This window comes from Pogoniulus pusillus, chromosome 32 (assembly GCF_015220805.1).
Source record: "Pogoniulus pusillus isolate bPogPus1 chromosome 32, bPogPus1.pri, whole genome shotgun sequence".
Taxonomy (NCBI): Eukaryota; Metazoa; Chordata; class Aves; order Piciformes; family Lybiidae; genus Pogoniulus; species Pogoniulus pusillus.
Genome location: NC_087295.1, coordinates 6,220,286 through 6,232,798, shown reverse-complemented (window position 1 = coordinate 6,232,798; position 12,513 = coordinate 6,220,286). Strand labels below are relative to the sequence as shown.

At 39.4% G+C, this 12,513-nt stretch overlaps 1 protein-coding gene across 3 annotated transcripts in view; it reads left to right on the top strand.

Moving 5' to 3' along the window:
• Positions 1–12,513, top strand: part of GOLGA4 (golgin A4) — a 63,456-nt gene that overhangs the window by 16,186 nt on the left and 34,757 nt on the right. For all 3 annotated transcript variants that reach the window (XM_064169962.1, XM_064169961.1, XM_064169963.1), the window contains 6 exons: positions 3,070–3,135; positions 4,240–4,554; positions 7,118–7,165; positions 7,564–7,620; positions 11,364–11,462; positions 12,226–12,364. In XM_064169962.1, coding sequence (XP_064026032.1) covers positions 3,070–3,135; positions 4,240–4,554; positions 7,118–7,165; positions 7,564–7,620; positions 11,364–11,462; positions 12,226–12,364 — 724 coding nt within the window. The remainder of the gene's footprint in view (positions 1–3,069; positions 3,136–4,239; positions 4,555–7,117; positions 7,166–7,563; positions 7,621–11,363; positions 11,463–12,225; positions 12,365–12,513) is intronic.

Sequence of the window (12,513 nt, the reverse complement as noted above, 5' to 3'; positions counted from 1 at the left end):
TGTTACAGAATATCCTTAGTACAACTGAATTTCAAGAAAGACATTTCTGTGAATGCTCAAATGTTGTCTGTGTATTATCTTGTACTATATACTTGAGTGTCAGGAATCACTGACTTGCATATTTATTACAAGGTGCCTACAAAGCAAGCAATTATAACGTGGGAGTTAGAAACATTGGCAACACGTTAATGATAATTAACCTATAAAACTGATTTTGTTCTCTGAACTTTTTGAAAGCTAAAACAATGGTACAAGGTTTATAGGGAAGAGGAGGGCTGATTGTATACAAATATGTGTTTTAAAAACAACAAAACACAATATATATGTTTGGGAAACTTAGGTAAACTAAAGATGTAGGAGGGGGAAAGTTTTAGCAACACACACACACTCTGCTAAAGCAGAGCAATGTTTTCACTCTTGGAGTGCAAGTGGTGTGTGACTTGAGAGAATGAGCATCATAGTGACTCTAACTGGACTTTCTAGCATAGATGAAGTTAATATAAGCTTGTTACTTAATAAGCTGCACAGGTTTTGTTGCATGAAGAAATATTTCAAATGTTCATGGACAGAGAAGTTTTTTAAGGAAAATAAGAGAATAAAATGTGTGCTAAGCTCTCCTCCTTTCCTCCATAACTTACTCTATTTTGGAATACATATGAAAGGGGGAGAACAGTAGAATATTTCTAAATGCAGACATTGGAGTTTTCGCTCTGTAGGTTTATTTGTACCTTTGAGAAATGACTAAGGTTCATTTGTGTTGCAGAAGCAGGGAAGTCACAAAGCACAAGTGTCACTGGAATACCCGAATGTTCTGCAGTTAAAACTGAGCTCTGGTTTATACACCTTAATAACAAAACCCCAGCCTTTTTGTTAGAGATGCTAAATATGGCTTGTCCTGGATATAGATATGATTGAATATGTTTTATGGGTTCGTGAAGCTCAAACTTGTATTGGTCTCTAGAAACCATGACATAAGCCCACTCATTTTAAGACTTCCTAAGTGCCAGCCCTAGCTATGTGATTCTAGTTTTGCTGCAACACTTCTTAAGGCTTATGAAAGTCTGGGACATTTAAGCTCTTCAAAGGGTCTAGAGTTCATACTTATATATAGCAACATCCATTCATTCTTAGCTTTCAACTGTGTGGACACCAGAACATGGCTCCTTGCTGTTGAGCACAGTGACTTGGAACTGAAGCAGGAAGATAGCTGTGGTGTGGTCCAGTTTTTATGTGAGAGATTACCACTGTATCCCTTTCATTATTTATGTCAATAGCAAGTCTAATACAAAACACAGTTTCTACCTTTCTATTTTTTTCATATACCAACTGAATGCAAAGATGTCTGCACAGTTGGGAGGAGGGTTTTTGAAGTGGCATCATCAGTTTTCATTTTGAAATGGCTTTTTTAAAGGATCTTCATAGATACAGAAAGAACTTCATGTGAATGAACGTCATCTGTGACTTGTGTTCATAAACACCTCATTGGGTTTAATAAATCCACTTAATGTTGGGGTATTATTATTATTTAGATAACACAAACCCTCCATAGTTTCCTTTTAGTTCTTTTTATGAATATCAGAATATATGAGTTTTGAAAGAAGTGTTTGTAGTTTGTAATTCATGGTAGAGTGTTTGTTTTCCTCTGTTGTCAGTTCAGTACTAGTATAGTGGATGCTTTGTAAGTTATCGAGGAGAGAAGAAGTTTTTCATTGGATTATCCTTGTTACTAACTTCATAGATAGGGAATCAGGAAAAAACCCAACCCAACAGAATCCAACAAGTAATAGTGTTGAGAACAGAATGGAGGAGTGCTTTAGTTTAAAGCTCAGTAAGAGCTCTTAATGCACTAGGAGTAAATCCACCCCAGCAGGCTAGCGCTCTGAATCAGAGTGCAGGTTTTGTTCCAGCCAGGTGAAGCGCAATTTCCAAATCAAACAGACTTCTATGGCTGATTATTGCTCATTCTGCTTTGTCTGAATATGGGTGACTGCTCATTTCCCTGACTTCCTTAACTCTCTGCATTCCTCTTTCTTCTGTAGTATTTCTGTGCTTCCTTAAATTTGCTCCGCTTCAAACTGAAGCACTTCTACGCTGAATTGTTCCTCCTTAGCATTTATGTCTCTGTTTGCATAGCCACACAGAGGAGGAGCTGTGGTGTTACCATATAGCAGATACATGGATGATATTTTAGTTGTGTATGTGTATATATATATATATGTACACACACCTTTACAGCTTGCATAAAGCTGTTAGACTACATCTTGATTAAAAATTAGAAGTTACACTGCTTTTAGCTGAGTTACTCCTATATTGTTTTATATATCTCAGTGCTTTATGTCTCTTGGGGGAAAAAACTATATCCAGGATGGAATCTGTTATGGCTTGCTACTTCACTTTAAATCATTTGGGTTTGTACAGGCTAGAGAACCTCTGAACACAGGAGACAGGCAAGATAGACAGACTAGGAAGAGAAATGGCTAAGCTCTGTCTTTGCTTAGGAGTGCAGAGGAATCTATCTGTAAAGTTTTGCACAGTATGCTTTTTTTATGAAAGTCTGAATTTCTTCCTGTGCTTGTTTGGAGTCTTAAACAGCCTGTCACCAAGTGCTTTTTTTTCCCCAGGTAGTTTCCACACCTTCCCTCACCCCTCTAAACTATCCCTAAACCCAAGAAAGACAGTGTGATTCCACTGTTAGTCATGTCAGTTGTAAACAACACTGGTCATCAATTAGGTTTTTTTCCTGCTATCATTTTGTCTTTTGGGTGTTTCTTTGATTTGTGCATAAATGTGCCATAAATAATCATTATGAATAATTTAATTGGAGATGTCAGCAATTGCAGATGTCTCATACTAATCTGTGCACACATAGCTGCTTTGTAGTTCTGTATATTGCAGCAGTCTGGTTTGAATTTAACAAACTAGCTCGTTTGCATGAAGACATCTTAATAAACATTCAAAAGAAAGTACTAAAAACACAGGCAAGGGAAAGGCACAGATGCTATTTGTAGGAATCCATGCATTACAGTCCTTGTAGCCCATTCTTCCTAACAGCTGTTTTTCCTCCTGTAGAACTTAACTAAACAACCACCTCCCAGATCCACAGAAAACAATGGAAGTGGACCAGCCTCCCCACAGGTACGCTTCCTCTTTCGCTACCCTGTTGGCTTAAGTCACCACCTCCGTGCTGGAGTGAGGATGATCAGTACTCACCTGGCAGGGTGTTTTGTTTCTGTGTAATCTCATTAGGTAGTATTAAATGTTGTCACTGATGCTGGGAGGACTTTTTTGTAGGGGCAGGTTAGCAGAATGTGACAGCGTGCCAGTGAGGTGCGTCTCATTGCTGAGGGACCCAGCATGGTATGGAGTGTTCACCTCAGTTTAAGAGCGGTAGGCATATTGTGTGGGTAGAAAGGTAATTTATAGCTCAAGAGAAATAACTACTGGGCTTTAAAAAGTTGTCAGTAGTGATCAAGGTGGAGGTCATTCTTTAATATGTCTCAGAAGAAGTTTAGCTTGCTGGAGTGGAATTAGCAGTGGCTCTTGGCACACGTGCCCCAGCATTTTATTATGGGAGCAACGTTGTGCTGTGAGATTTTCCAGTCCCTTCTGTAGCACCGGGAGTACCCAGGACCACAGCACTGAACCTTCTGGTTTAGAACAGCTTACCTATTGTAATTGCATAAATAAATACTTGCATTTGTGTGAAAATCATAAAGCCATTTTAAATGAAAGAAAAATAAGAAAAAGACCATCTAGGATGACATACTAGAGCTAGCTGTCATACAAGGACTTCTACAACAAATTTGTTCTCTTAATCGTAGGAAAACATCTTTGTGTCTCTGAGATAAATACAACCTTCTGTTAGTACATCAAGAAGTGAGTCACACCGTTTTTGTTTTTAATTTGGGACGTCAAGAAACACAACTATTAATTTTAGTTACATATAGCTTCACTTTCCAAAGGTGTTGCACTGAAATACATCCTTTTAGAAGTTTAAATTTGGGCTGTGGTTGGTTGCATTTCGTTGCTGTCTGAAGTTGCCCTCACCTGGCAGCTGCACGCGTGATTTTTCTGCACAAGGAGGTGATTCTTCTAAGGGAGTGGTAGGTCTATGGTGTCGTGCGTGTGTTAGGCAGCAGGCATTTCTCTGCCTAGGTCAGGCCTCTGTTTCCTGGGCTTCAGGGTGTCTGTCTGCCTACAAGCAGTGCAGAAATAATTCCTTGCTTTGAATTCTTGCAGCTGAGTGATACTCAGTCTTTCGCCCAGAGGCTTCAGCTCCGAGTTCCCTCCATGGAGTCTTTGTTTCGAAGCCCAGTGAAAGAGTCCCTGTTCCGCTCTTCTTCTAAGGAGTCCCTGGTAAGAACTTCTTCAAGAGACTCACTGAGCCGACTGGACTCGGACACAGCTGGTCCCACCTTGGATCCACCTTCTGACATTGAAAGTGAAACAGAAGAGCCTTCAGGAAACATGGACAGCCTCAGCAAAGAGCAGCTGCTGCAGCGACTACGCAGGATGGAGCGCAGCTTGGGCAACTATAGGGGAAAGTACTCGGAGGTAGGCAATGTTGTGACAGACTTACTTGGAGGAGAGGGGGGAAAAAAAGATGAGGCTAACAAATACTGCAGTAGTGGATAATGTCTTTTGTTTTCCTGTCTGGAGCAAATGGATTAACTTACAGCTGAGATGGAAGTTAAATTTATTGTCGAAAGTCTAATTCTTTTTGGCCTAGGTAGATCAAAAGCTTCTCTGGTAATAAAATGTGGAGATACTTTTCATCTCTTCTTTGTAAGTAATGCCATGTTGTCAGCAATAGAGATTGATTAGCACAAATTAGACCTCTGAAGATTTCAGCCCATAACAAGGGGTGGAGTTCAGTGCCGGAGTGAGCACAGCTCCTACTCAAATGACAACAAATTCACTTCTCTTCTGAAACGTGCCCTTGAAGTGCACCGTGTATATTCCAGGCACCTGCACTACACAAGCATTTTGTTTTCAATAAATGAGTTCTAGTTCTTTTAATTTCCCTGTATTCCTTGGAAGGAATCAATTCAAGGACTGTTCCTTTTGCTGTTTTATTTTAGTGAAAAAACAATGCTAAAATAGTTTTGCTACATGTTTTCCAAATCCTTGGGAAAAATCAAGCTTTCCAAGCAGGGATGTGGCATTTATTCATGTGCTTTTCATGTATGTGTGTATGTTGTCCTTAAAACTGCTATTTGCACTTTTTTTTCCACAATGTTGTTGTTGTTTGCTGCCCTCAAATACAAAATTTCCTCTGCACACTTTTGGCTATTAGTGTCAAAATCCCTGGAATCTACAACTACCTGAAGGGAGGCTGTAGCCAGGTGGGGGTTGGTCTCTTCTCCCAGGCAACCAGCAATATAAAAAGGGGACACAGTCTCAAGTTGTGGCAGGGGAAGTATAGGCTGGATGTTAGGAGGAGGTTCTTCCCAGAGAGTCATTTGCCATTGGAATGGGCTGCCCAGGGAGGTGCTGGAGTCACTATGCCTAGAGGTGTTCAGGAAAAGCCTGAATGAGGCACTTAGTGCCGTGGTCTAGTTGACCGTATAGAGCTGGGTGCTAGGTTGGACTGGCTGATCTTGGAGGTCTCTTCCAGCCTGGTTGATTCTATGATTCTAAAATAAGTACCCAGCAATTACACTGTTCAGCATATGCTTGAGAAAACAGTTGTCTTCCATTAATTCTATAATTGTGGCTCTCATTTTTCATTCCCTTAGATCTATTATAATACTCTATATTTAAAAATGTGTGTGTATATATATGTGTGTGTGTGTATAACAATCCAGTGTCTCTAAAAGGCAAATTCTTCAGTTTGTAGTTTTGTTTTAGTGGTGGGGGTTATTTTTATTTTGTTTGGATTTTGAGGTGGTTTGGAGTTGAGGCTTTTTTTTTAGTGTAGTGTAATCTGTCCAGCAAGTCTTAATTCTCTCAGAGAAGCTTGTGAGTTTATTTGGTTTCTTTTGTTTGTTTTATTTCTATGAGTTTCTTTAGTTTATTGTAGAGAATAACGTTTTTTACAATAAACTGAGGAATCTTGGATCTTGGAAGAAGTAGTTTGAATATGTGGTGAGTGCTTAGAATGTAAACACTTCTTTCTCAGTTAAAGAGTGATACAAAGATAGTGTCCCAAAATTCTGGTAAGAGAAACCATCCACAGTAGTTTTAGTTTGCTTTTAAGTGGAAGTTAAATATGATTTGCCATTGGAATGGGCTGCCCAGGGAGGTGGTGGAGTCACAGTCCCTGGAGATGTTTTAAGAGAAGCCTGACTGAGGCACTTAGTGCCATGGTCTAGTTGACTGGACAGGACTGGGGGTTAGGTTGGACTGGATGATCTTGGAGGTCTCTTCCAACCTGCTTGATTCTATGACTGAAATTAGAAGTAGTTAAGAATTCTGAAAAATACTACTTTCAGAAATAGATTTTGACTTAAAGATTTCTTGTTTCAGTGCTTTGGAATTGTTTTCCTTTCATTTTTGAGCACTTTGAAAATGTGGTGTTCTAGTTCCAAGTGCCATTATGCTACTTCAGCTTTGGACAGCTTAGGCAATTGTGATCCAATTTTTAATTGAGCTAAATTGTGCAGTTAGTCATGAAGTCCTTTTGTCAGCTTACAAAGAGAAATATTGTCCACTTCCAGCCTTTCTTTGTCTGCTGGGTTAATGCAAAGCACAGAGGATGAGAACATTCAATATCACACAGACCTTTTTTTGCTAGGTTTATGAGCATATTTTTTAATGCATAATCGTTGTAAAATTAGTTGTATTTAAGGTCTCTTGCACCTAGCTGTCTGGGTGGGTAACTTTCTGATATAGTTGTGTTTTGACTGCCTGTATTGAAGTGTGCCTGTTTTTAGAGGCCCTTTTCAGTGAAGGGAAAGCTTCATGACTGCTGAATAACCTTCATCATTTATTGTGTTTGTGACACATTGGAGATACTTTATAAATGGAGAAAGGAAAATCTAAGTACATTTCTGTCAGTAGCACTTACTCAAGTGCTGATTTTGAAAATAGAGATAGTGCTAAATAGTGAGAAAACAATTTTGATAGCTATAAAGTGGCTGCATTCTCATCATTATACCTGATTTCTGCATTTTAGCTAGTGTCTGCTTATCAAGTTATCCAGCGGGAGAAGAAGAAACTGCAGGTAAGCAGAACTTTGCCTCATATTTGCCCTGGATGCTTCTCTCAGTCTTAAAACATGAAGTGCAAGTACAGATTTAATTTTCAGTGCATTGTGTATGTTTGTTTATCTAAATAATACATTGGTTTTATGTAGATATGTTCATGTTTAACAAAAGACTCTTTCTTAGCTGGGATTTCTAAGGATGCCAAGCTAATACTGGTTGTCCAAATAACTGTGATGTCTTTTATATTGCATCAGTTGAATTCAGGTTGCAGATTGCCAACCCCAAGTTGGTGATAATATTTACACATCAAGCTTAACTTGGGAGAGAAAATACAAGTCACTAGCTTTTCTAACAAAGCACTATTCTATGAATCTATTTATGAGGTTACCTGCTCTTTCTTCTTCTTTTCTTTAAGGGCATTCTGAGTCAAAGCCAGGATAAAGCACTTCGCAGAATTGAAGAACTGAGAGAGGTAATTTCCTTTAGTGATTGAATCATTTCTTTACATGACCCATATATAAAATCTTTCTCTGTCCAGCCCTAGATTTTTTTTTGTTCACACAATATTTTCTCTTGCACAGCAGGTTTTTTTCTTTTCATTTGTTTATGTGATATGATTTCTTTGGCTTGTTTCTGATGCAGCAGCTTATTGTCATATGTTGCAAGACAAAGCGGTTCCTTCTACTGATTGAACTGCTTTTCTCTTCATTCTGGGACCAGTAGAAATGTGTGTTGCAGTGTGGTGTTCTTGCAATATTGTTGAGTCCAACAGTAGGTGCCTCTGTGCAATTTGGGACCCTAGAGCTGCCTTCCAATATCTGAAGGGATCTTACAGGAAGGCTGTAGAGGGACTTTTCATAAGGGTGGCTAGCAGTAGAACAAGGGGGAGTGGTTTGAAACTGAGGCAGAGTAGGTTTAGACTGGATCTTAGGAAGAAGTTCTTCAGCATGAGGGTGGTGAGACTCTGGACCAGATTGTCCAGGGAGATTGTGGATGCCTCCTTCTTGGGGATCAAGGCCAGGTTGGATGAAGCCTTGAGAAGCCAAGTTTGAGAGGCATCTCTACCCATAGGATCTCTAAGGTCCTTTCCAACCTAAACCATTCTGTGATTCTTTTAGCATTGAGAAATACTGATGTTAGGCAAAGACATGTAATAAGCATTTTAATTACTACAGATAAAAAGATAAGAAGTTATGGTTTATTTTATATTGATAGTAAATATACTTGATTTAATTAAAAGATGTGCAGGTTATTGGGCAGAGTAAATTAAAAGGGCAAGCTCACAAAAAGCCACATTGTCAAACCCTGGTGAAGCAGAATGTGAAGCTGAAGCTTTTATTGCCCCAAGAGCCAGTGCAACATCAGCTTCAGACATAGCCATGTGATAGCCTTTCTGTTCAGGCTCCGACCTTCCTTGAGAGCTGGGTACCAGCTTTCTCAAAGCCATGGGCTTTCTCCATGGATGCACTCATGATTCTAACCTGTATCTTGCTGAGCAGCAGCACTGGGATGGAGTCGGCAAGCGCTGTCAGACCTGGCAAAGTCCCACCTTTGCCTGAGGGCAGACTAACTCTGTGCAGTTGTGTATTTTGCCTGCAGGCAGGGGCCAGGGTCTGTCTCTTGAGGGTGTGAGAGAGTGACTGTGAGCATCTGAGCAGGCTCATGCTCACCTGCAATGAACTGCCCCTGTGTGACTAGTCATGACTAAGGAGTTCACTGTGAGGAGCTGAGTTGCAGGGTTCTCTTCTTCAGCACTGCAGGGTATAAGCCAGACAGGCTGTGAACTGTGTGTGCCACAGGAGTGGTATTGAAGTTCAGATCTGTGGTGCTTCTGCCCCAGCAAAGAAGAAGAGTGGACCAGAGTGCTGACTGTGCTGTGCTCATCTTTGCTGCAGCCTGGAGTCACTATGCCCTAAGCTAAACTGTCAGCCCTTAGGAGAAAACCTTCAGCATTACTGACAAGTGGCTTGCCAGGAGTTATTTTCCAGTTCACTGCAAGGTCAAATAAAAGAAGATCAGTGTTAAGTTTATATCCTCATGCTCCAGTAGGTTTAGTTTTCCAGCTTATTGGTACTTGGCAAAGTCTGGTAGGCATATATATACCAGAGGTAAAGCTTTTGATTAGGAGGAAGGATTGGACTTGTGCACAGTTGTTTTTTGCTTCTGTCATAGTCTTTATTTCAGGTATATATATGATGTATTTCTCTTTTCTCCTTTATATATCTACACTTGTACATATAGTCATTGTAAAACTTAAATTTCATTTTTATAAATCTTGTAGCTGAAAAATTCCTTCAAATCTAACACTGACATTCTTCTTTTATTAATTGAAACACTTAATTTTTTTGGTGGGGTTTTGGCAGCTCAGGTGTTAGGTACTAAAGGCTTTAGTCATTAGACTTAAAAGAGAAACTGCAAGTACGGTGGTATGTATCCATTGTGGAAGCCAAAGTAGTACAACATAGATTACTCACTGATGCAATCAATTATCAGAAATCAGTTTTCAAAATTCTTTTCTTCATCATGCAGTCCATTTTGCCCATAAATATGTTGAATCAGACAAGTTTCTTCTAAGAGGGCCATGTGAAAACAAATTAAGTCTCCTTTATGACCAAGTTGGCCGTGCAAAATAGTCCCTGGGAACTGATGTATCTTTAGCTTTAGCTTGGCTTTCTGCTGTTAAGAGTAATTCCTCAGTAGCAATCTTCAAGCATCCTTCAGTGCTTTCCTTCTCAGACAAGGATCAGAGGGCACTTTGGGATCCTAAGAGGATTTTTTCTGCGTTGGTTTCAGTAAAACTCTTTGGCACTTGTTCTTGCACCGAGCTGCTTTGCTTTGCTTGGAAAGAATTGCTTCTAAAGCTCAGAAGCACAAGGCAGAAGTGTGATCAGTAGCTTTTGAGAACCTGAGACAATGCAAGGTTAAAAAGTGGATGTGGCTGCTAGGGAAGAGAGGAGCAGTTTTCCTCTTGGTGCCTTCCAGCACTGTTGTTGTGCATGGCTGGACAGGCTCAGCTCATGCAACTGCTGTTCCCAAAACTGGTATCAGCTCAGCTACGGCACCAAGGATTCACTGTTGGAGGTAAGGGAAAGTCAGCAAGACAGAGCACAAAAGCAAGAATCAGTGCTGGAGGAAAGCAATGCAGGAAGCTTCCACTGCCCTGTCTTTTGTTCCTTGTTTGTTCATTCATCCTTTCTTTCTCTTTTCTGTCATCCTCTATCCTTGCATGCTAATAGAACCTGTGTTTATGAGTGGTGCTTGCTTATATACAAGCCATCTTTGCAGAATAATGGGCACAGAAGCATTAGTTTCCCAGAGTAAATCGTTAGGAAGATATGTATGGATGAAGCAAATACATAAATAAGAGAAAAATTAAAATGCAAGTCTGGGAAATGATTTACAGAGCACATATGAAATGTGTATGGTTCTCATTCTTTCTGTAGGCTGCTAGATGTGAATTAATGTAACCTTAAATACATCTGTTTGCTATTAGAACAGTGACTATTTAAAGACAATAAAATACCTAAACTTGAAAAACATAGGAAGAACATAAAAGACACCTCTGTAAGGCATAATTTTTAAGACTAAATAGATCCTACTAATGCATATAGGCAACATCTGCAAGTTCCTGGAGGTGTTCAGCCAAATGAGTGCAAGTAAATAGCAAATAAAGCTATGTAGTCAAATTCTTTGGCATCTCTGACTTTCTCATTTGAGGCATGTTTGAGAAATAGAAAAGCCAACTTTCTCCTCTTAGAAATAGCATTTGTCATGTTAGAATGCTAGCATACTGAGTGAGCATAATATAAGTTCATGTTTCTGCTGTTTGTGTTGATCTATCTGGCAGTTAAATGGGAAATCTGGTTTAGCAGTCTGCACTCTTCCAACTTTCAGGAGAAATGTGTGCATGGAAAACAGTTTTTAGGAGCAGGCTTGAAGTGATCTCCCCATAAACATTTTTAAGAAGAAAGAATCCTTGATAATTCTGCATCAAATCTAGACTCCTGGTGTGCTAATGAAGGTGTTATAATGGGAAGTCCTTCTTGGGGTTTGTGGAATATTGTATAGTAAAAGAAATATCCACTTGATGGTTGTGTTTTGGGGTCACAACTGCAGAAGTGGTTTTTAGTATTGTTTCATAGTAAGTATTAGGATAAGCCCTTTAAAGTCACATTTCACTTTTTATTTGAGATGCATTTTATTTATGATTCTCAGGAGCTCCAACTGGATCAACAAGCTAAGAAACATCTCCAAGAAGAATTTGATGCTTCCTTAGAAGAAAAAGATCAATTTATTAGTGTCCTGCAAACTCAGGTAAGATCCCTTGCCCAGCAGGTGCTCTTTAAAGCTGCTCTTCCTACTACTTTTTTCCCTTTGTTGTTTGTTTAATGATGTATTTCCTATAATGCATGTCCATGTTTTGTTATAATTGCTACAGCATTGCAAAGTTTCCTGATGATTTGATATTAGGGAAGAGTAGATTTAGACGTTAGGAAAAAGTTCTTTGCAGTGAGAGTGGCTGAGCACTGGAACAGGTTTCCCAGGGAGGTGGTTGAGGCCCCATCCCTGGAGATATTCAAAGGTGAGGTTCGAAAGGGCTCTGGGAGACGTGATGTAACAGAAGATGTCCCTGCTTAGTGCAGGAGGTCCCTTCCAGCCTGGATGATTCTATGATTTGTAATTATCTAGAATTAAAGTGCATCTGTGGTAGAGCATATCTTTACAAAATACTCCTTTGTAAAATCCTACTTGTGTTAAATGTGATTGTTTGACCTCTGCTTAAATACCTCTGTAATGTCTTTGTTAGTAAGAACATGACAGAGCAGACATTTGAACTGAAATTGCTTTGGGAAAAAAAAATGATGTGTTCTGCTTAATTAGTCTTTCTTTCTCCACTCATAATGATATGACCTTTGTTGACTGGAAGCATCATTCTGAGTTTAAAAAAATGCTAAAAGATTCAGACAGATTTTTACTTTCTCTGATATCAACTTTATTTAATTCTTGTTTTGAAGATGAAAACATGATCTGCTTGGACTCTTTAGCTTTCTTTTAACAAAAAGACCATTTTGTTTAGGTATCGTTGCTGAAACAGAGGCTACAGAATGGTCAGATAAGCACTGAATTGCCTGATCCAAATACCCAATCAGAACCACAAGTTCAGAATCCAACAAAGGAAATCAGTACAGAAAACACTGTGGAAGCAGGAAGCAATGGTAGGTGGTGTGGCTTTTTCAAGGTGTTATGGGTTTGAGGGAATAAGTGTGCTGTTATTTATGATGGATTGAAAGTACGTAGGGCTGAACATGTTACAGTGAGGATATGTTTTATAGAAGGAAGCAGTTGCTTTGAAAATAGTGTGACA